The 21,268-nt window shown below is 47.1% G+C and overlaps 2 protein-coding genes across 3 annotated transcripts; both read left to right on the forward strand.

Moving 5' to 3' along the window:
- The first annotated feature begins 6,732 nt into the window (after positions 1 to 6,732).
- LOC133107300 (serine/threonine-protein kinase pdik1l-like) lies at positions 6,733 to 11,496 on the forward strand. 2 transcript variants are annotated; one of them, XM_061216295.1, is made up of 4 exons: positions 6,733 to 6,844; positions 8,619 to 8,914; positions 10,103 to 10,402; positions 11,068 to 11,496. In XM_061216295.1, exons 2-4 carry the CDS (start codon positions 8,627 to 8,629, stop codon positions 11,494 to 11,496), a joined length of 1,017 nt encoding a protein of 338 aa, XP_061072279.1. In that variant the 5' UTR covers positions 6,733 to 6,844; positions 8,619 to 8,626. The 2 variants fall into 2 exon arrangements, with proteins under 2 accessions (XP_061072279.1, XP_061072286.1); XM_061216302.1 differs by lacking the exon at positions 6,733 to 6,844 and adding an exon at positions 8,050 to 8,364.
- Positions 11,497 to 14,558: 3,062 nt separating this feature from the next.
- mecr (mitochondrial trans-2-enoyl-CoA reductase) lies at positions 14,559 to 21,249 on the forward strand. Its single transcript, XM_061216267.1, has 10 exons — positions 14,559 to 14,894; positions 15,416 to 15,513; positions 16,502 to 16,633; positions 16,760 to 16,903; positions 17,434 to 17,536; positions 18,069 to 18,171; positions 18,674 to 18,747; positions 19,096 to 19,156; positions 19,590 to 19,662; positions 20,397 to 21,249. The coding sequence occupies exons 1-10, from the start codon at positions 14,686 to 14,688 to the stop codon at positions 20,558 to 20,560; spliced, it is 1,161 nt and encodes a 386-aa protein (XP_061072251.1). The 5' UTR covers positions 14,559 to 14,685; the 3' UTR covers positions 20,561 to 21,249.
- The last annotated feature ends 19 nt before the right edge of the window (positions 21,250 to 21,268 follow it).

A 21,268-nucleotide genomic window follows, 5' to 3' on the forward strand; every position in this document is an offset into this window, starting at 1 on the left:
AGGAGCCAGTTTGTGGGCGGGGCACAGAGGGGTTGGGGCCAGGAAGGATGAAGATGAAGACCAATCAAAAATGGTTTTACTGGAGACGACCACAAAGTTCCTACGAATCTTTATAGCTGCTTTTTTGGGATTACCTCAGGTTTATTATGATCAGAATAATATTTTACTCTTTGATGGTGAAACAGTCAGGAATATAGCTCTGTTGCACTCAGGAAGTTTTTAGAAGATAATGGAATGATAGATTCACGTTTTTTGTATCACGATATATCGTAATAATCAGCCGTTTCCACCTTAATGTTGTGATGCATATCAAAGCCTTTCCATGTCTTTCACAGATAAGTGTCTTAGATTCGTACCAAAACAATCAAAGTGCATCTTCTTATTATTTTTTTTAACAAAACTGCAATTTAGTGTTTACCGTCATTAGAAGTATTTCTTTTATGTTGGGGAGAGGGGGGGGGACTTTGATTTTGAAAACTAGCTGTTCTTTTTTTAATAATCTTTCTGGTTTGGTAAGTTTGCTGCTGAGGGTTTTGGCCTCTCACTTTTTGGTGTTGTTCTGCGGTGTTGACGAGGATATTGTAAAGTTTATGACGAGCTTCCCATTTCCTGACTGTTACACTCTCAGTTTTACCACAAAGAGGGGGAGCTGGCGAGATTGTGCTTTTGCTTCTCGGTCGATGAATGTGATTTGGAGTTTTTTCAGTGGGTGGGGGTGGATGCAGGAGGGGGGGGGGCATGTTGGGTGGGGGGGGGGGGGGGCTCGAAGGGGGGATGGTTAAGGGATAGCAGGGACTAGCCTAAAATCCACTGCATGTTTTTGGCAGCTGCCAATCATTGCAGTTTGATTGTTTAGATTTCCTGGGCCAAATGAATGTTTGAACCTGTGCTGCCTGTAGTCATGGCAACGCTGCAGACGACTGTATGTTGTAACCTGCTGCGCTGCCTGTAGTCGTGGCAACGTGGCAGACGATTGTATACTTGTGTGCTCATCGCTGTCTCCTAAGCTCCGACTCCTCCGCTCCTTCCACACTGGGTCTGCCCTGGCCCCGTCAGAACTCAGCTCCTCAGAACTGTCTTTTAACAGGTCCAAAAGGATGCACATACACACACACACACACACAGGTTTTAAACACCCTCTTAGTGTGTGGTCAGTAGCACAAAGGCACATGAGAGCTGAAGTCCAGGGTTAGATAACCGTACGCCATATCACAAGCTCTGGACTCCAACTCCCATAAGCCCCTCTGCCAACTACAATTCTTATGGCAACCAGGCCAGATTCCCATCTAAATTCAGATGAGGCTTTAAACAATGCCTTTCCTAAGTTGGATACACGCCATAAAAAGCATGAGAAAATCATTATGAACATTTATCACTTCTCGTTCGGCAGCACCAGGTGTGGATTGGGAGGAGGTTGGGAGCTAGGCAAGCAGCGATGTCCCTTTCTTAGTGACTTAGCAAGACTTTGGTCCGCGTTCAATCAACATTTGTCCGTGACTTTCGCTTTTACGGCTGCGCCAAAGCATGACTCTCTGTCTTCAGAGATTAAAAGCTCGGTGAGCGATTGCCGAACTCGCCGATCTCTGCGACATCGAGGAATCATTCCTTTTAGCGTTTTTCAAAGTCAAGGACTTCTTGAAATGTTTGTTGAAGCTCCGCCATTGTCTCTTTCTCTCTCTCTCTCTCTCAGTGACCTTGGTCTCCCGGGAGACGACCCCTAAGTGGAGGTGTCTGTTGACTAGCGACTAAATCAGCCATTTCTCCGGTTTTACAGGAGAAGCTGACAGACTTTCCACCCATTTAATATATATGTATAATTGTTATGAAGCCTTTTTTTAAATCATCCTTAGTATTTATTTGTAGCGGGTATCTCATCTCGGCTTCGCCAGACTGCTACATCGCCTCAGTCCGTCTCCTGATCCGCGGCCGGTGCGTGTTAGCACCAGCGCTACCTCCACCTCGTCCGGGCGCCATTTTGATTTCATTTCGTTTGATTTGACTCAATGTTTCGTCTCGCTGTGACGCGTGCGGTTTATTTTCCTGCAATCTACAATGGCTTCTGTTCGTTCGGGAGTCTTGTAAAAAAAATTTTAAAAAACAAAAATAAAAAAACCTTCCCTATCTATGCGAAAACCAATGCAATGCTACTCTGCACTAATCGCGTGTAAGATGCATTTTGTATTCTTTTTCTTTTTCTTTTTTATTTGTACTAGTACTGTTATTGTTATGATTATTTTATCCTTTAAATGAATGGCTATTTGTTCCATATCTTTGTACATTTGAGAGATCGACCTCGTAAAGGATCCTTATTGACTGCAGGAGAGGTGGGCGGGTGGGGGGGTAGTTTCTCAGGAATCGTGAATCTGATAACTCAGGGAATATTTCAGATTGTCCGTGGGGTGGGGGCGGTTTGTGGAAGGGAGGGGCAGGGTTTTAAGTTTTCAGTGGGGGAGACGGAGACTTCAGACATCAACGACCCAACAACTGAAACCAGGACTGTCGAGGCACCGCCCTGGCACAAAACACAAAACGTTGTCACAATGTTGCAAGACTTTCCAGTAACATTGTGAGAACATTTTGTGTTAGCTGGGGATATTGTAGGCCCTGTGTGTGCAAATTGAACTACTGCTCCCCCTGTTGGTCTGAATCAGAACGACAAGGAGTCGTTGCACCAGCAATGCTGTGCCTATCATTTGAAGTTAGATGGACTACCAACACAGTAGCCATGATAGTTTCATAGTGGCATTAATCACATTACATTTTGGTGCATAATACACTGTCTACGTTGTGAATTGAGGAAGTCCATGAAAAGGATTGCGAAATTTATTTCATTTTAATTCTGCTCCAGTAAAATGAGTGAGATGGGACTCACTGTCTCTTGGCAAGGTCATGAACCGATTCCCAGAATTGTGTCCTGGACTTTATAACCGGTCGTTGGGTGTGAAGTCCTCCTCGCCTCTCTGCCACTCTGCTTATGCCTGTGCTGTAATCTCTCGAATGGAGGGAAGAATAATCATTTTGTTTACTCAAGAGATATGGGGGGGAAAAAACCTTCAAAATCATGTCCTCATTTTTCACAATATTTTTTTAAAGAGAAGGTGCAACAGTCAGCATGGCTATCCCGGAAGGAGCCTCACCAAAGCCACTCTCTGTTAGCATAGCACACATAGGGATGCATCGTATGGTGTATTGTATCGGATGCCTCTGTTAGCATAGCACACACAGGGATGCATCGTATGGTGTATTGTATCGGATGCCTCTGTTAGCATAGCACACACAGGGATGCATCGTATGGTGTATTGTATCGGATGCCTCTGTTAGCATAGCACACACAGGGATGCATCGTATGGTGTATTGTATCGGATGCCTCTGTTAGCATAGCACACACAGGGACCAATGCAAGGTGGAGATCTGCCTCTATGTCTATGAAACCGTGTTGTATTGTGGAGTCACTTGAAATGTTCTCAATAATGTCTTCATTACAAGACCTTGTTCTTTGTTGATGAGGTCCCAGCAACAGCAAGATTAATACATTTAATAACTTCTTTTGTTAAATTGCTCATGCAGTATTTCTGTGGGTCCTTTTACCAATAACCTGTGCATCTCTTGGTGACCTTTGAATACATGTGTCTAACTGAAACAAAGGGGCAGATCTTTCTACATTTTTTCCCTAGATGGCAGTATTTATGAGAGAAACTGACTCTTTATAAGACCTTTTCTGTTTGCTAGAGAGTGGGCATACTGGCTTAGGGGGGCCAGGCCTAATGACTTGTGGCCCTGCTGAACGTTGCACTCTTCTCCTGGATATTAATGTACATATACTACTGTGATATAATTATATGATGTTTTTTTCCCCTCTTCTCTGTAATCTTTGTAGCTAGTGGGGGGGGGGGATTAGAATTGAGTAGTTTTTCTTGTGAAGGAACAGGGGATGGGGGAGCCAGTGATTGTGTGTTCATCCGTGGCCCCTAGTCACACTTTCGGCAAGTCACACCGCTGTCCGTTAAGTGCTGCTTCCATTCTTGCGTTTAAGAAGAGTACGCTTTTTTTGGAATGTTTTTTTTTTCCCAATAATTCAAATAAGTCACCAGTAATGATTGTTACATCGGCATTAGAATGCTCAGGCAAGAACATTGTAATTGCATACTATTTGTGACCTCACACCTTAAGGGGTTAAAGCAGTCAGTCTTGCTGTGAGGTCAGATTGACTTGCGTGTTTCGCAACCAGACACACTGGCATCCCCTGTCCCGTCTCTACTGTTCCCGAGTGTTGTGTTGGGGTGGTGGGTTTTTATCGTTTTTATCATGGAAAAACAAGATTAAATGCTTGTACTGCAATCTATACAAGTCTACCTCAGGATGTTTGTTTCTTAATTTAAGCAACAGGTGACAACGAGTCTTCTCCAGTTTCGACTGGTGGATTTCAAGGCACTGTCTGCTTATTTAGTAGGGTTAGAGTTTTTTTCTGTTTTGTTTTTTCCTGCTAGTAATTTGTATTTGTAAAGAGGCGCACAGAGGGTATTGGATGTGGTTTCTTTATTGTGCAGAAAAGAGAAGGAGGCACATATAAATAAACAGCCAACACCCTGCATTTTCTACCTCTTGTCCTGAATGTAGCCTAGTGCCGCTGTAGCCTAGAAGTCCAGGTGTGTGTGCATTTCACCGGGCTGCTCCCAGCCCGCTCGGTACAGAAACACAGATTCTGCAGGTTCTTACTGGAGTGGCCAGAACACTGCGGATCTTCTGGCAGATAAGCAGTAACCAGCTATTTCACCTTGGCAATTTTGTGACAAACCTGGTTTTGATACAGGAAGACATTAACCCCACTGCTCAATTAGATGATACCGGAGACTTTTTTATCGTTATTGAACTGCCAGAGTAGTTTTTAAGTGAAACATTTAAGTGAAAACCCTCAAGCCAGTATCCAAAGTAGACATGCAAGTAATATTGTTTCAGGAACATTAATTACTCTGATCAGGAAGTGGTAACTGTGTATGGTTCCAGTCAGCCAATCAGTTTTGGAAACTGCTGGCAGCAGGAGAGTTGTGCTGAAAAAAACACAGGACAGCTTTTCAGCAACATATTTTATCCTCCATGCAGCGTTCGGTCGATGCCCTGACAGGGCTTTTTTCTATGACTGTTAGGTTGCCATTCTAGTCTCCCTCGGAGAAATACAGCAGTAGGACGATATGCAAACCCAAATCAGCCGTGGTTGGTATCTTCTGTGCTGTGGGTTTCCTGTGTTGTGATGGCAGAATGTGTTGCTAGCAGAGCTTTTTCAGATCGAGAGTTAGTGCAGGAGGAGGCCAGGGGCTTGTTTCACGAAGCAGGATTACTGAGTTAGCTGGATAACTGCACAGAGCAGGATCACTGAGTTAACTGGATAACTGCACAAAGCAGCATTACTGAGTTTGCTGGATAACTGCAGAAAGCAGGATTACTGAGTGAGCTGGATAACTGCACTGAGTAAAACCCAGAACCCTCCCAAATATGGAACATGGATTGATGTAAAAGAGAGGCATTCCAGGTTTTACTCAGTGCAGTTATCCAGCTAACTCAGTAATCCTGCTTTGTAGGTTTTACTCAGTGCAGTTATCCAGAAAACTCAGTAATCCTGCTTTGTGGGTTTTACTCAGTGCGGTTATGTGGCTAACTCAGTAATCCTGCTTTGTGGGTTTTACTCAGTGCAGTTATCCAGCTAACTCAGTTAACCTGCTTTGTGAAATACCCTCCCAGGTCCTCCTCTCAGCTCAGGGACCCACAGGAAACAGGAGGGATGGGTTATTGCACGGCAGCCAGTGTACCTGAGGCTCCAGTTTGTTTTCATATGTACCTTTTTTTTTTGTCTGTTTTGTTCTTGTATCCATTTCGTTCTTTTAACGAGTCATTTCATTCCGTGGCTGTGACTTTTCTTGGTGTAAAATCGCTAATATAAATCAAAAAAAGATTGTATATAAGTGACCGAAGAATGTAGCTATATTTACTGCTGTAAACCAAAGGATTCTTTGTGAAACCTCCCACTTTTGGGGCATTGATCTTTTTAGACTCTGTTGGAAAGCGCACCCCCCTTGTGTTCACCCGATGAGGGTGGAATTTGTGATAGTTTTACATTTTTTTTATATTTCTGTGAAGCATGTATTACAAACAGAACTGTGACCAAGAATGTTTTGTCTTGTGAAAATATCCAACATTTCCTTCCTAGTTAATAAACGTCTGTCAGTATTACATTTCTGCATACTCGTGGTCTTTTTTTCATTGAAATCTTTGATATCAAGACTTAAGATTTAATTCATGTCAGTAAACCTCTCAACATTTCAAAAAGTTAATGGTGTTCAATGTACTGGGCCTATTTTGAGACATTTAATTAATATTTACTGCCATATTTTGTATGGATTTGGGTTTGAAGTCATTCAAAGAGGTTGCCTTTGTGGTGCTCCTCATCTGATAATATTGTTATCTGATAATAAAAAAAAAAGAAAATCGCAGGAAATCACGATACGGTCTGGCATAAGGGTGCCAAATTGTGTTTTTGTTTGTTTTGGCTGAATAAACACGTGTTTCGAAAAATATGATATGTGTACGGGAGAAGAGCATGTGAATGTGTGAGACAATATGGAAGTTAAGGTATTGTTTTAAAAGGGGGGAACGGGTTGAAAAACTGAATTGGACTAGCCGGATGCTAACGGGGTATATTATTGATAATGGGTGAGTTTTTAGCGCAAACCTGGCAACGCGGCGCTCGCGCTCGTAGACGTGAACGCGCTACGTGGCCGCGAACAATGTGGCTGCCAGCGAAGGCACGGAATGAAACAAACTACGGAGGAAACGTGATTTTACGCGACAGGTGGGGCTTTTTTCACGCTTATTTCACTCTGTGATTGCTGTCTTTATGTTATTTTTGTCGCCCGACGCGCTGATAAATTTCAGGGTCCCAAGACGGACCGAAAGAGCGTTTTTGTTGGGACAACGAACCCTGGTCCACGATTCGCTGCATTCAGTTGGTTCTCCTGCTTTCTGTTGCACTTCGAAAACTGAAAGATCTCGACCGAACGACGGGCGGCACGTAGTCCAAATGGGAAATAGGTCAATCTAGTGTGTTTGACGAATTCAAAAAAGTGGGTTAACTCAAGCAGATTGTTGTGACACTTACTGCACTGCGGCTGTCAGTATGCTGGCTAGGGGCGTTAAGCCATTAGGAGCGAACGCATGGCATTGTTGCGTTAGGGTCTCTCGCTAACCTGCTGCTGTCGCTAATGCTACCTGGTTATAGGCATTGCTTCCCTAGCAAGAGGCTAGCTATCACACACAGCAATGTCGCGCTCTAGCTAGATTTCAGTTTAATATGGCTGCTGACAGTTGCACATCTACACGTCTGTTTATGTAGATAATAGATCCCCGCAGAAGTTAACAACACTTAAAGTCTGTCACCCCGATTAGATGCTATAACAAGCAAATTTACTCTCTAAGAGAAAGTCGACCAATGGTAGTTTATGAGCGAGTTCCGACACTGAAAAGTTTATGATGACTAATGACGTTAGCTGCGGACTGCTATCTGCGGAATCGAAACTTTTGTATGTGAATAACTTTAATTCGCCGGGTAGTTCGGGAGCTATGCGCTGACTCTGTTTTGCAAATTGCATTTATAGAAATGAGTTAACAAGCTGTTGAATGCACACTCGCTGTTTTGATAGCGCAATGGAGGCAGCCAAGCATACTACAGCTGGATCAGGCTGTCAATAGAATGTCAGCAAAGTTTGCCCTGCTCTGACTGAGCTAACGTTAGCTTGCATCGCTACATGGCATGCATAAGTGATAATTACACAACGCCCTCCATACGTTGTTTTTTTGGCATCGTTTGAGCCAGGAATAATGAAGACAGTAAAGCCAGAAATGTCACATTCAGTAAGCGCTTGTACACTGTGGCGAGACGCGAACAGCTGCTGCTGAACTTTAGCGCGTCTGATTCGTAGAGGAAACGGACACACGTAGGCTACTTAAATGATGTACGTGTTCAGCTCCTCACGGCTGTCAATTATCGAAAACTCCTGTAACAAACCTGGAGTGATTATAAACAATAGTTTTACATAACCTCTGACCCACATAGTTACAGTATCGGATAGTGACATATAGGATGACACGCAAAAACTCATAAGTCACCTGAATTACAGGCAGCGTTCCACTGTACGACCAAGCACAGACAGAGCCTTACGGCAAGAAAAGAGCAGTGCGTTTGATCCCGGTTACACAATTAGCTCGATGATGCGCTGCTATTCTCAAGTACCCGGGCGAAACTTTTGCGCGGTTCTTGACCAGGATGCAAGTCGGCAGGTGTGCCCATAACTGCTGCAACGACCTGTCTGACAGGTAAGTGGTTTGCACGCCTCGTCTGCTTTGATTACGGAGGCGTGCCGCACCAACGTGACAGCGGGGCCATTATAGAGGCTGTGTTCGCCTCATATTTCGTTATTCACTTTCATTTCAGGTGGGGGTATATAATATACACTGCAAAAAATATATTTTCCTTCACAATTTGTGTTTTAGAACTACAAGTTTTACTTTCCAAAGGACTAAGTTCCTACACTACCCAGAACACACTGCTCCCCCCCCCCTCCTCTCAGATGGCCTGATGATGCAGTGCAGGCAGCCCAAGTACGAGCTGGTCCAGGAGGTGGGGCGGGGCACGTACGGCGTGGTGTACGAGGCGCTGGCCCGGCGGTCCGGGGCGCGCGTGGCGGTGAAGAAGATCCGCTGCCAGGCCCCGGAGAACGTGGAGCTGGCCCTGCGCGAGTTCTGGGCCCTCAGCAGCATCCAGAGCCAGCACCCCAACGTCATCCACCTGGAGGAGTGCGTGTTGCAGCGGGACGCCCTGGCCCAAGCCCTCAGCCACGGCTGCAGCTGCCCGCTGTACCTGGAGGTACGCCACGCCCGCGCAGGCCACGCCCACACACGCCACGCCCGTGCAGGCCACGCCCACACACGCCACGCCCGCGCAGGCCACGCCCCCACACATCAAACCCCCCCCCACATGCCACGCCTCCAAGGGCCACGCCTGCATAGGCCACACATCACACCCCCATAGGCCACGTTCCCATAGGCCACACCCCCCAAGGGCCACACCCTGTCCTTGGCCACACCCCAAGTGACACGCCCCACAGCCACACCACAGATCTTACAGACCAGCGGGTCTCCTGGCTCTGGAGAGCCATGAGGACGGATGCTTGCAGCCAGATTAAAACTGACCAATTGATTGCAGAGTAATGACAGCAGTTTGTTAAATGATCGGGTCTGACTCGAGCCAGTTCTGGGTACCTGGGCCAAGTTCTGCTCTGTCCTGGGTTCAGCAGCAGAGTGTAACTTGCCCCCGGGGTATGTCACGGCTGCATGTTTGGCCTTGTTCCTGGGAACACGGTCTGGCCCGTTAAAACTGAGCCCCATTCCATTCCCAAAAAATAATAATAACCGGGTATTGTGACTGATGGGAGCTTCCCCGCCCACCAGGCTCACTCCAGACTCCCTGACGTCATGTCCTGGAGTCTGTTAGCGTGTGCTAACGGATGCAAGCGGAGAGTTGCCAATAAAAACACCTTTTTTTTTTTTTTGGTGCCAAAACTGAATAATAGTTGTGTCAAGAGGCCTGTCCTGTCCTTTGCCTGGAGGAAAACCGGTTTGTTATCTGTGAAAGCAGTCTGCTGGGATATTACTGTTATTATTATTAAAAACATATTATTAAAAACAATGACAGAGCCCTGTGGGACACCAAATAAGTTGGTTTTAACGCAGATTTTTAGCAACTGGATTTCATTATTTAATTCATAGATAACATCACAACTGCTTTGATTTGCGACTGCATTAATTAATCCGTCAGTTAATGAATGAATTGGTTAATGAATGAAGCTGTTAATGAATGAATTAATGGATCGGTTAATGAATGAATCGGTTAATGAATGGATCGGTTAATGAATGAAGCTGTTAATGAATGAATTAATGGATCGGTTAATGAATGAACCTGTAAATTAATTAACCTGTCAATGAATGAATCGGTTAATGAACGAATCGGTCGATGACTGGGTGAACGGATCCCCCGCTCCTTCCTCTCCCCCAGCTGGTGGAGACGTCGCTGAAGGGCGAGATAACCTTTGACCCCCGCTGCGCGTACTACCTGTGGTTCGTCATGGACTTCTGCGACGGCGGGGACATGAACGAGTACCTGTTGTCGCGGAAACCCAGCCGCCGCACCAACACCAGCTTCATGCTGCAGCTGGGCAGCGCGCTGGCCTTCCTGCACCGCAACAACATCATCCACCGCGACCTCAAGCCCGACAACATCCTCATCTCCCAGGACCGCTCGCCCGCCGGCCTGCCCGAGCCCACGCTCAAGGTGGCCGACTTCGGCCTCAGCAAGGTGGGGCCCGAGAGACCGGAGCCTCTCTCCGCTGCGTGAAGCTGCTGAATGTTCATTTAGATCTGGTGCTTAATTTAAGTTGTTGATCGGCTGAAGAGTTGACACCCTCAGACAGACACACGCTCTCCTGCACACAGACACAGATGCACACTCACTCTCTCTCTCTATTTCTCTCTCTCTCACACTCACACATACACACACTCTCTCTCTCTCTCACACATACACTCACACACACACACTCTCTCTCTCTCTCACACATACACTCACACACACACACACTCTCTCTCACTCACACATACACGCACACACACACACACACACACTCACACTCTCTCTCACACACGCGCGCACACACTCTCACACACACACACTCTCTCTCACACATACACACACACACACACACACACACACACACACACACACACACTCTCTCTCTCTCACACATACACGTGCACACACACACACTCTCTCTCACATACGCTCACACACACACACACACACACACACACACACACACACACACACACACACACACTCACACACACACACACACACACATGCACACACACACACTCTCTCTCTCTCACATACGCTCACACACTCACACACACACACACACTCACACACACTCATCACTCTGTGCTCTGATGTTCTGGCGCTGGTAGGTGTGCTCCTCCTCGGGCCTGAACCCGGACGTGAACCGCTGCTTCCTGTCGACGGCGTGCGGGACGGACTTCTACATGGCGCCGGAGGTGTGGGAGGGGCAGTACACGGCCAAGGCGGACATCTTCGCGCTGGGCGTGATCATCTGGGCCATGGTGGAGCGCCTGACGTTCGTGGACACGCAGACGCAGAAGGAGCTGCTGGGCTCGTACGTGCAGCGGGGCGCGGAGATCGTGCCCCTGGGGGAGGCCCTGCTGGGGAACCCGCGGCTGCAGCTGCTCATCCCCGCGCGGAAGAAGAGCATGAGCGCCGGCCTGAAGCGGCTGATCCGCGACATGCTGTCGGCCAACCCCGCTGAGCGCCCCGACGCCGCCCAGCTGGAGCTCCGGCTGCTGCAGATCGCCTGCAGGGAGTGGGACTGGGACACGTGACCCGCATACTACACGCGTGTACACGCATATTACACACGCGTGTACACGCACACACACACGCGTGTACACGCATATTACACACACACACGTGTACACGCACATACACACACACGTGACCCACATACACACACGTGTACACGCATATTACACACACGTGTACACGCACATACACACACGCGTGTACACGCACATACACACACGTGACCCGCATACTACACACACGCACATATTACACACACACGCACATATTACACACACGTGTACACGCACATACACACACGTGACCCGCGCATACACACACGCGTGTACACGCACATACACACACACGTGACCCGCATATTACACACTCGTGTACACGCACATACACACACGTGTACACACATATTACACACATGTGTACATGCACATATTACACACACACGTGTACACGCACATATTACACACACGCGTGTACACGCACATATTACACACACACACGTGTACACATACATACACGCGCACACATACACACACGCACACACACACACGTGTACACATACATACACACACACGTGTACACATACATACACACATGCGCACATGCACACACACACACACACACATATACACACACACACACGTACACACACACACACACACACACATACACACACACACACACACGCGTAGACTCACACCCACACCCACACACACCTTGGGGCCAACAGCGTATATATTGAGTCATGGGCTTGTAAACCTGCTGATTCACCTGCTGCTCTCTCAGTGAACCCCTCCAGTTAATGTCCGGAGGAGCTGTGTTGCTGTGTTCGGTGGAAGAATGTTCTGGCAGATCTGCAGCTGTCAGTCGGTCAGTTGCCCTGGGCGACGGTGTGAGTGAGTGAGTTGATTGGACCCTTTTGCACAGGCTGTGTTGTTCTGTGCTAATGAGCAGAAAGTGGTGGTTTGGCAACCCAGTGGCTGTGTCTGAAATTGCACACTTGTGCACTCCTGTTCTCATGAGCTTAACTTACAAGTGCACCAACAAGTCAACTACTTAGAATGCAAGAACATAACGAATCTGTTCATTTGAGATGCATTTTTTTTTTATTAATAAATGAAAAGAGGGGAATGCTTGGCATTCCGCGCCTGATTTACGCAGTAACTGGTCCACAAGTCTGCGATTTGAGACACAGCCAATGAAGGTGGGGAGATTACCTGGGTCTGCTGCTCTTAAGAAAAGCGGTCAGAAGAGCGTCGCGTAAACAACTCTCGGTGGCGTTCGGCTAGAAACTGAATTGTCATGACGACCGCGGCTGCCGATCGCGTGCTGAGGCTTAACCACTTTTTCCGCACACAGGAAGATAGTCGCGGCTGTCGAACGTATTGCGTGTTGTTCTGTGTTTTTTTTTTAACTATGTGGAGGTGGTGGTTTCATCAGCGATCAGTCTGAGCGAACAGGGCCTCGCATCTCAGGAAGACGAGTCACCGCTGTCACTCAGTATAAAGCAGTGGCTCATGGTAATTCGGATTTCCCCCCGGATCTGTGCCTGCTTCAAAATTATAACTTGTGTATTTTCATGTTTCATGTTTCATGTTTCATGTTTCATGTTTCATATTTCATATTTCATATTTTATACGTGATGCACTGTGCCTGGAGCTAACTGCATTATGGCCTATTTTTGTACGTAATATTTTTATGTAAAAAATAACCGGCTGGCAAAAAAGAATGGTGGTGGAAGATGCAAAAAGAAAAGAGTGTGTGTGTGTGTGTGTGTCTGTGTCTGTGTCTGGGTGTGGGTGGGTGGGAGAGGGGTAATTTGTCTAGAAATGGACCTAACCGTGTTTTGAGTTGTGGTCAGTTGCAGTGATAAGTTTGGATTTATAGTATTAATATACCCCCCATCTCCCAAAGGTATTCTAAAGAAATACACGTAAGTGTAAAGAATTGGTGACCGTGTTTTGTAAACAGGCCTGGCTCAAACACAAATCAAGTGGAATGAAACCTAAGGGTTTGGGGTGTTTGGGGTTTTAACATATATAATTACGTTATGCACGATGGTCCGTGCTTATTTATTGGCTGCGCATGATGTGTGTTTATTTTAAACGTGTCTTATGATTATGTAAATAAAGTCAAATCACTTGGTAGCTACAAACAGGGCTGTTGTGCGCCACACAATTATCTAACCTTGAGCGCCACCCCACCACAAAGTGCCAGGTGTTGGATGATTTTCTATTTATGTTTTGTTAACTCGGCAATCAGCATTGTGTATTGTCAAAAGCAATCACCTGTAGACCGTTTAGAACTCCTAGGGGCGGTCTCCTTGAATTCCACTGCTGCCCTACCCGAAGCGAGGATAGGCTACGACCGGGCGGCGATTTCAACGATTGACGGCGATTTCAAACCGGCGCCTCTTCCCCTCCTCTTTGAATTTTTAATGTGATTACAGTTATATTTTGCTCAGTAAAAATTACTTCATATAGAAGAAAGTAAATTATTTTGTAATTTATTGTTACTTCTGACTTCATGAATAAAGATACAAGCAAACGATTAGGTTTTTGCCTCATTTTTTCGTATATCAGTTATTTAGCTGACGCTTTTTATCTAAAGCGACTTACAGTTGATTAGACTAAGCATCCCCCTGAGCAATGTGGGGTTAAGGGCCGTGCTCAAGGGCCCAACAGATGTGCAGATCTGTGTCGTGTGTCGTGTTGTGTTGTGTTCAAACGTTGAATCGTCTGTTGGTGCTTGGTGAAATATCGCCACCCTGTGGTCAATGTTTTATAAGAAGGTAAATTATACATATAAACAAGGATGGCGCCCGATTAAGAAAAGATTATATTTTATTAAAATTCTGGGTTAACTAATGTGGTGGGAACAAAAGCCAGCATACGCAGGTGGGCCCCAGGACCGAGTTTTCAAAATCATTGTTACCATATGTTCGTAGATTATGCGATATGATATACATGACATACAGTCTACATTTGAATGGGAGATAATAACAATGTTATTATGTACTTATAAGAACTAAGTACAGGCATATATATGTAACGTGTGACTCGGAACCTGGTTCAGCAAAAGAGAAGTGAGCTTCTATTTGTAGTCTTACGGTAAAGATGGCAGCTCCCAGCTCGTCCTGACACAACAACACAGTCTTTGCTGATAACCGTTCAATATTTAAGGGGAATTACCCCAAAACCACTTTATTAAAAATGGAGCTTCCACACCGCGTAGGGTTGCTCGTCAAAAGAATTGGGGTTCCGCTTTGCAGAACACTGGTCCCGGCGTGTGTCGTGCAACGTTCGCCGGATCGGAGCTCCTGTAGACGGTCACTGGCAGCGAGGTACTCCTCGGCCGCACCGGTCTCTGCCTGCAAAGCCCTTCTGTATAGGAACCATGGAGACCCAGCGCAAGTCGTCCAGTAAGTTCAGCAACCCGCTTTTAATTAGAAATATGACGAGGGGCCATTAATTCGGCTGCGTAATCGCATGCTGCTACTTGTCTGTACATCAATTTAGTTAGCTTTAGCAATTTAGTAACTACTTCGCTTAAAATGTAAATATCCCCATGTTTTGTCACCTGTCTCATAACGGTAACTGTTTCTATGTGTTGACGACACTGAATAGGTTATACATTTTATATTTCCCGTGTGCCGCCGACCAAGTTGATCGGGTATATGTTGAATTAACACTCAGTGGTCCAAGTACGTCTTTGTCAGCTAAGTTTCGCGATGTCCCTCATATAATCAGGTGAAGGCACGTAGGTCATGTTTCTCCTCATGTACATTGACTGACAGGGGCCCTGAAACAATATCAGAAGACAGGATCTTCTGGGGTGTTGGGGGGGGGGGCTTTTTCCCGGGGGCCAGAGTCTCTGATGGCACCCCCTGCGTGTGGCCTACTGCTAAAGGAGGGGTGCTAACGGCGTTTTGTCACATCACAGGTTGGAGAGCGTGGAGCTGCCCTCCCTGGGGGAGAGGAACGCGCTGGTGCGGATGATGGCCGCTCCCATCAACCCGTCGGACATCAACATGATTCAGGGTAAAGACTCACACACTGTCCGTTTGTCTGAAAAATACTGTTCCATAAACGTGCTTGAGAATTGACGGGCAGCTTATAAGTCTAGTGGCTCAGGTGCTTGACCGTGGGGCCTGAAAGGTTGGTGGTTCAAGCCCCAGTGTTGCCACGATAAGATCAGCGCAGCTGTTGGGCCCTTGAGCAAGGCCCTTAAACCCTCATTGCTCCAGGGGGGACTGTCCCCTGCCTAGTCTGTACGTCATGTAAGCGTCAGCTAAATAACTGCGATGTAATGTTGATCAATTTAATTTATTGACTTACAGTAGGGGGTTCCCATGTGGGGGTCACCTGATTTGAGAATGGGTTTGGGGGGTAAAATAAGTGTAATTCTGTTGTCTCTTTAAAATATGTGTTCGGGGGTCACATGCACTTCAGAATACTCATTTGGGGTCACATCAGAAAACAGTTTGGGGACCCCTGAGTCAGAGGAATGACTGACACTGTTCCTCCCACTGTGTACAGGAACTTACTGACACTGTTCCTCCCACTGTGTACAGGAACTTACTGACACTGTTCCTCCCACTGTGTACAGGAACTTACGGACACTGTTCCTCCCACTGTGTACAGGAACTTACTGACACTGTTCCTCCCACTGTGTACAGGAACTTACGGACACTGTTCCTCCCACTGTGTACAGGAACTTACTGACACTGTTCCTCCCACTGTGTACAGGAACTTACTGACACTGTTCCTCCCACTGTGTACAGGAACATACTGACACTGTTCCTCCCACTGTGTACAAGAACATACTGACACTATTCCTCCCACTGTGTACAGGAACATACTGACACTGTTCCTCCCACTGTGTACAGGAACATACTGACGCTGTTTCTCCCACTGTGTACAGGAACATACTGACACTGTTCCTCCCACTGTGTACAGGAACATACTGACACTGTTCCTCCCACTGTGTACAGGAACATACTGACACTGTTCCTCCCACTGTGTACAGGAACGTACGCCATACTGCCAGATCTCCCCGCAGTGGGCGGGAATGAAGGGGTGGGTGTGGTCGTGGAGGTCGGGAGTCAGGTGACCACCCTGAGAGCCGGTGATTGGGTAATTCCAAGGGACGCTGGACTTGGTAAATCGCTGTTATATAGGATCCTGTCATTTTGTTAAAGTTCAAGAAAACACTTGTGTACAATTTAGCTTCTGTGCAGCCACATATTTTATTTATTCATTTATTGATTGATTGATTTTTGGACAGGCACGTGGCGGACAGCCGCAGTGTTTGGTGAAGAGGTCCTGACCCCAGTGCCCAATGACATTCCGCTGCTGTCGGCCGCCACACTGGGGGTGAACCCCTGCACTGCCTTCAGAATGCTGTCTGATTTTGAGACCCTGAAACCAGGTAACCTCGGCAACGAATGTGGGGAGGGGCGGCCTGTAGCGAAGTGGTTAAGGTAAAGGACTGGGACATGCAGGGTCAGTGGTTCTAATCCTGGTGTAGCCACAATAAGATCCGCTCAGCCGTTGGGCCCTTGAGCAAGGCCCTTAACCCTGCATTGCTCCAGGGGAGGATTGTCTCCTGCTTAGTCTAATCAACTGTACGTCGCTCTGGATAAGAGCGTCTGCCAAATGCCAAAATTGTAATTGGGGACTTCTCAGGGACTAGCACTACAGTATGTACTTTCAGGGGTACAGAACAAGTCTCGGGGGGGTCACCGGTTGGGGACATAAGAACACGTAATGAGAACGGGCCTTTCAGCACATCTAGAACTTAAGAGCATAAAAGCATATTATGAGGAGAACAGGTCATTCAGCACATAAGAACATGAGAGACCCTTGACCAGTGTAATATTTGTTCTCGCCCTCTTGAACACACGTGAGGTGAGTCAGAGTGCTCCCTGCTCACCCGCCCCCTCCTCTCACCTGTCCCAGGGGACTCGGTGATCCAGAACGCCGCGAACAGCGGCGTGGGCCAGGCGGTCATCCAGATCGCAGCGGCACGAGGGGTCCACACCATCAACGTGGTCCGAGACAGGTGCGTCTGATATTACAGCACCAGGGTCAGAGACAGGTGTGTGTGATATTACAGCACCAGGGTCAGAGACAGGTGTGTGTGATATTACAGCACCAGGGGTCAGAGACAGGTGTGTGTGATATTACAGCACCAGGGGTGGTCAGAGACAGGTGTGTGTGATATTACAGCACCCTGGGGTGGTCAGAGACAGGTGTGTGTGATATTACAGCACCAGGGGTGGTCAGAGACAGGTGTGTGTGATATTACAGCACCAGGGTCAGAGACAGGTGTGTGTGATATTACTGCACCAGGGTCAGAGACAGGTGTGTGTGATATTACAGCACCTGGGGTGGTCAGAGACAGGTGTGTGTGATATTACAGCACCCTGGGGGGGGGGGTGTACGTATACAAACAAAAGTGCTGCAGCTTCTACACGGTGAAACCAAAATAACCCCATTATGAATTGTTTGACTACAAATGTGAAATTGAGGAGCACAGAGCCAAACGTCTTTGTCCCAAACATTATGGAGCTGACCGTACGTGCTCTCCCCAGACCGGACCTATCACAGCTCACTGAGTCTCTGCGGAAGCTGGGCGCCGGTCACGTGATCACGGAGGAGGATCTACGGAAGCCCGGAATGAAAGAGCTCCTTAAGGTCTGTTTACACTGGAGGGGGGGTGACTATTGTCATTGGAGAGGTACCCTGGACAACATGCTCATCTTCAAAATGTTGTTCATGAGGGAGAGTGATGATGAACATTAACATTAATCTTCATGTAATGTGAATTTCACAGTTTTTTTCTGCAGTAATGCCTGTTCTTATATCCAGGGACACTATTTGCTGGTTTCACGGACACAGATTAAGCCTAGTCCTGGACTAAATTGAATTTTGTGTGGAAAATCTCCTTTCATAATTGTAATTAGTCTAGGACTGTGTCTGCAAAACTGGCCCAACCTCTTGCATCATCTTGCCATGTCTTTTTAATTAGTTGACATGTTGATAACTTTACTGAAGATCCAAAGCACAATCCACTGTATTTCTAAATTTTATGTGTGAGTTGTGAAGTTGTGGGTCCTGGGGAGAATCACAGTGATTGATGTGTCATGTGATGGTTTAGGGGGGGGGAGTCAATGTGGCTGTTTTACCCCCTTTCCAGAAAGTTCCGCGGCCCAAACTGGCCCTGAACGGAGTGGGTGGAAAGAGTGCCACAGAACTGCTGCGCCACTTACAGTGAGTCCCCTCAACCAATCACGTTCGCCGACCGCCTGAGGAAGATTACCGTAAAGTCTGGTATATAAGTGCCACCCACTCACAAGTCTGCACTGTGCTTGATTATTTGTCCATGTGTCTGTACGTGTGTGTCTATCCGTCTGCCTGTGTGTGTGTCTGTGTGTGAGTGTGTGTTTGTGTGTGTTCCTGTGTGTGTTTGCGTGCCTGCATGTGCCCATATTTGTGTGTGTCTGTGTGTGTGTCCCTGCGTATATCCGTACAAGTGTGTGCTTGTGTGTGCTTGTGTGTGTGTGTGTGTGTGTGTGTGTGTGTATGTGTGTGTGTTAAACACCTGTCCTTCCTCCCCAGGGCTGGGGGGACTATGGTGACATATGGGGGAATGTCCAAACAGCCCGTCACTGTGCCCGTGGTGAGGGGAACGTGCAATACTCACACTCTCCACTAGGCGGAGTATAGCTGTCACTGTCACTATCTCCGTCTTCTTCTGTCTCCGCTCTCATTCCCTCTCTCTTGCTCTCTATTCCCTCTCATTCTCACTCACTCTCTCGCTCTCCCTCTCTCTCCCTCTGCCTCCTTCTCTCAAATCCGAATGTACTCATTTTAAAACAGCCTCTTGTTTTTGACAGTTTAAACTGTTGTGAAACTCTCAGGAGTAATCGGAGGTTCAGAGTAGGTGTTAATGGGTAAACAAGGATGCGTCCTCCATTTTACAGTTTCAAGTGGTTTTACAATTAAAATAAAATAACCAGTTTATGCTGGGTTGTCCTTACCTGACTGCCTGCATTGAGCCCCGTTAAGTCAGCGCTGGGGTGACCCCCAAATCTCCCTCCCTCCCCTCACAGAGTGCTCTGATCTTCAAAGACGTCTCGATTCGGGGGTTCTGGGTGACCCAGTGGAAGAGGGACCACGCCCACGGTGAGTCCGGCAGAAGGGGCGGGAAATTCTGAAATCCCAAACGTGTCCCATCGGTCGGATGCGTGAGATTTACAGTGCCCTCCATTACGATTGGGACGAAGACATATTTTCTTCACGATTTGGCTCTGTACTCCAAAATTTCAGATTCATAAATAAAAAAGTGGTTGAAGTGCAGATTCTCACCTTGTATTGAAGGGCATTTTTATTCATTTGTGTCATCCGCCATAATGTTTGGGACAAAAGGATTCATGGGTGTTTTGATAGAGGGCATTGTATCTGTTATTCGCTAAGCTGGTTTAGTTGAGTATTAGTAGGGAGGCTCCTCCAAGGTCCCAGTCATGCACCTTAGCCATGAGGCTACAGGCTGCCCCAGTGATGTACCTTAGCCACGAGGCTACAGGCTGCCCCAGTCATGTACCTTAGTCACGAGGCTACAGGCTGCCCCAGTCATGTACCTTAGCCACTAGGCTACAGGCTGCCCCAGTCATGTACCTTAGCCACTAGGCTACAGGCTGCCCCAGTCATGTACCTTAGCCACTAGGCCACAGACTGCCCCAGTCATGTACCTTAGCCACTAGGCTACAGGCTGCCCCAGTCGTGTACCTTAGCCACTAGGCTACAGGCTGCCCCAATCACGTACCTTAGCCACTACACTACAGGCTGCCGTTAAGCGGTAGGAAGGTGCTGGCTCGCTGATGTTTGTGACCGTGTTGTCTGTGGTCTGTGCTCCACAGACCCTGGGGCCATGCAGGAGATGTTGGCCCAGCTGTGTGCCCTGATCCGGGAGGGGAAGCTCACGCCCCCAGCCTGCACCGAGGTCCCGCTCCAGGACCACGCCCGTGCCTTAGACAACGCCATGAAGCCCTTCCTCTCCACCAAACAGGTCCTGGTCATGTGACGTCACGGGAGCCAATCGCAGCAGCCGAGCCGATCAGTGTTCATTTCCATTCGGTAAATTCAGGGAATTGAAATTCAGTTGAATTAATGAGCAAAAATACTCGTGGAATATCAGCATTTGTTTTTAATTCTGTGAATTGAGTTGTGGTGGCTCTGGCTTCGAAATTCAGTCGCTCTGCTGGAAAATCCTCATTGAATGTTCTGGGCATTTTCTCATTTTTTTAAATTAAATTAATTTAATTTCGGGAATTGACTGGAGTCCCCCCGCCACCATCCTTCCCAGCATGCACTGGCTGGTTACTCCTCATCGGGTGCGGGGTCACATGGTTAGTCCCAGAGTTCATGTCCAGAGATTCCCCACCTCTGTCTGACAAACATGTGGGTGGAGAACTGGTTCAGTCAATGTGCTGTTTGTGAATCAGCTTGTGTCCAATAAATGCTTCCATATCAGCTTTACCAAGTCATCATAAAATAAAATCATTATACATAAGTGATGACAAAGCATTGGCCCTGAATAACTGCCGTAGTATCTTTTGATTATGGGTTTAGACGATGTTTCAGTAACACTTTATTTTACAACCCGTTAATGAGCCAGTATTTACCGGGTAAGTACACAGCTCCCTGTGTAATTATTAGGTAACTACTTTGATTTCTGTGTTAAGAACTATGAAATAAAGTCACTAAGTACCATGTGTAAATACTATGTAAT

This window comes from Conger conger, chromosome 1 (genome assembly GCF_963514075.1).
Source record: "Conger conger chromosome 1, fConCon1.1, whole genome shotgun sequence".
Taxonomy (NCBI): Eukaryota; Metazoa; Chordata; class Actinopteri; order Anguilliformes; family Congridae; genus Conger; species Conger conger.

Bases quoted from the DNA above. Each gene is read 5' to 3' on its own strand.
- LOC133107300 (XM_061216295.1), top strand. From the start codon at position 8,627: ATGATGCAGTGCAGGCAGCCCAAGTACGAGCTGGTCCAGGAGGTGGGG. The intron at 8,915-10,102 runs GTACGCCACGCC...CCTCTCCCCCAG, and splicing joins GCTGCCCGCTGTACCTGGAG to CTGGTGGAGACGTCGCTGAA. The intron at 10,403-11,067 runs GTGGGGCCCGAG...TGGCGCTGGTAG, and splicing joins CCGACTTCGGCCTCAGCAAG to GTGTGCTCCTCCTCGGGCCT.
- mecr (XM_061216267.1), top strand. From the start codon at position 14,686: ATGGAGCTTCCACACCGCGTAGGGTTGCTCGTCAAAAGAATTGGGGTT. The intron at 18,748-19,095 runs GTGAGTCCCCTC...CTTCCTCCCCAG, and splicing joins GAACTGCTGCGCCACTTACA to GGCTGGGGGGACTATGGTGA. The intron at 19,157-19,589 runs GTGAGGGGAACG...CTCCCCTCACAG, and splicing joins AGCCCGTCACTGTGCCCGTG to AGTGCTCTGATCTTCAAAGA.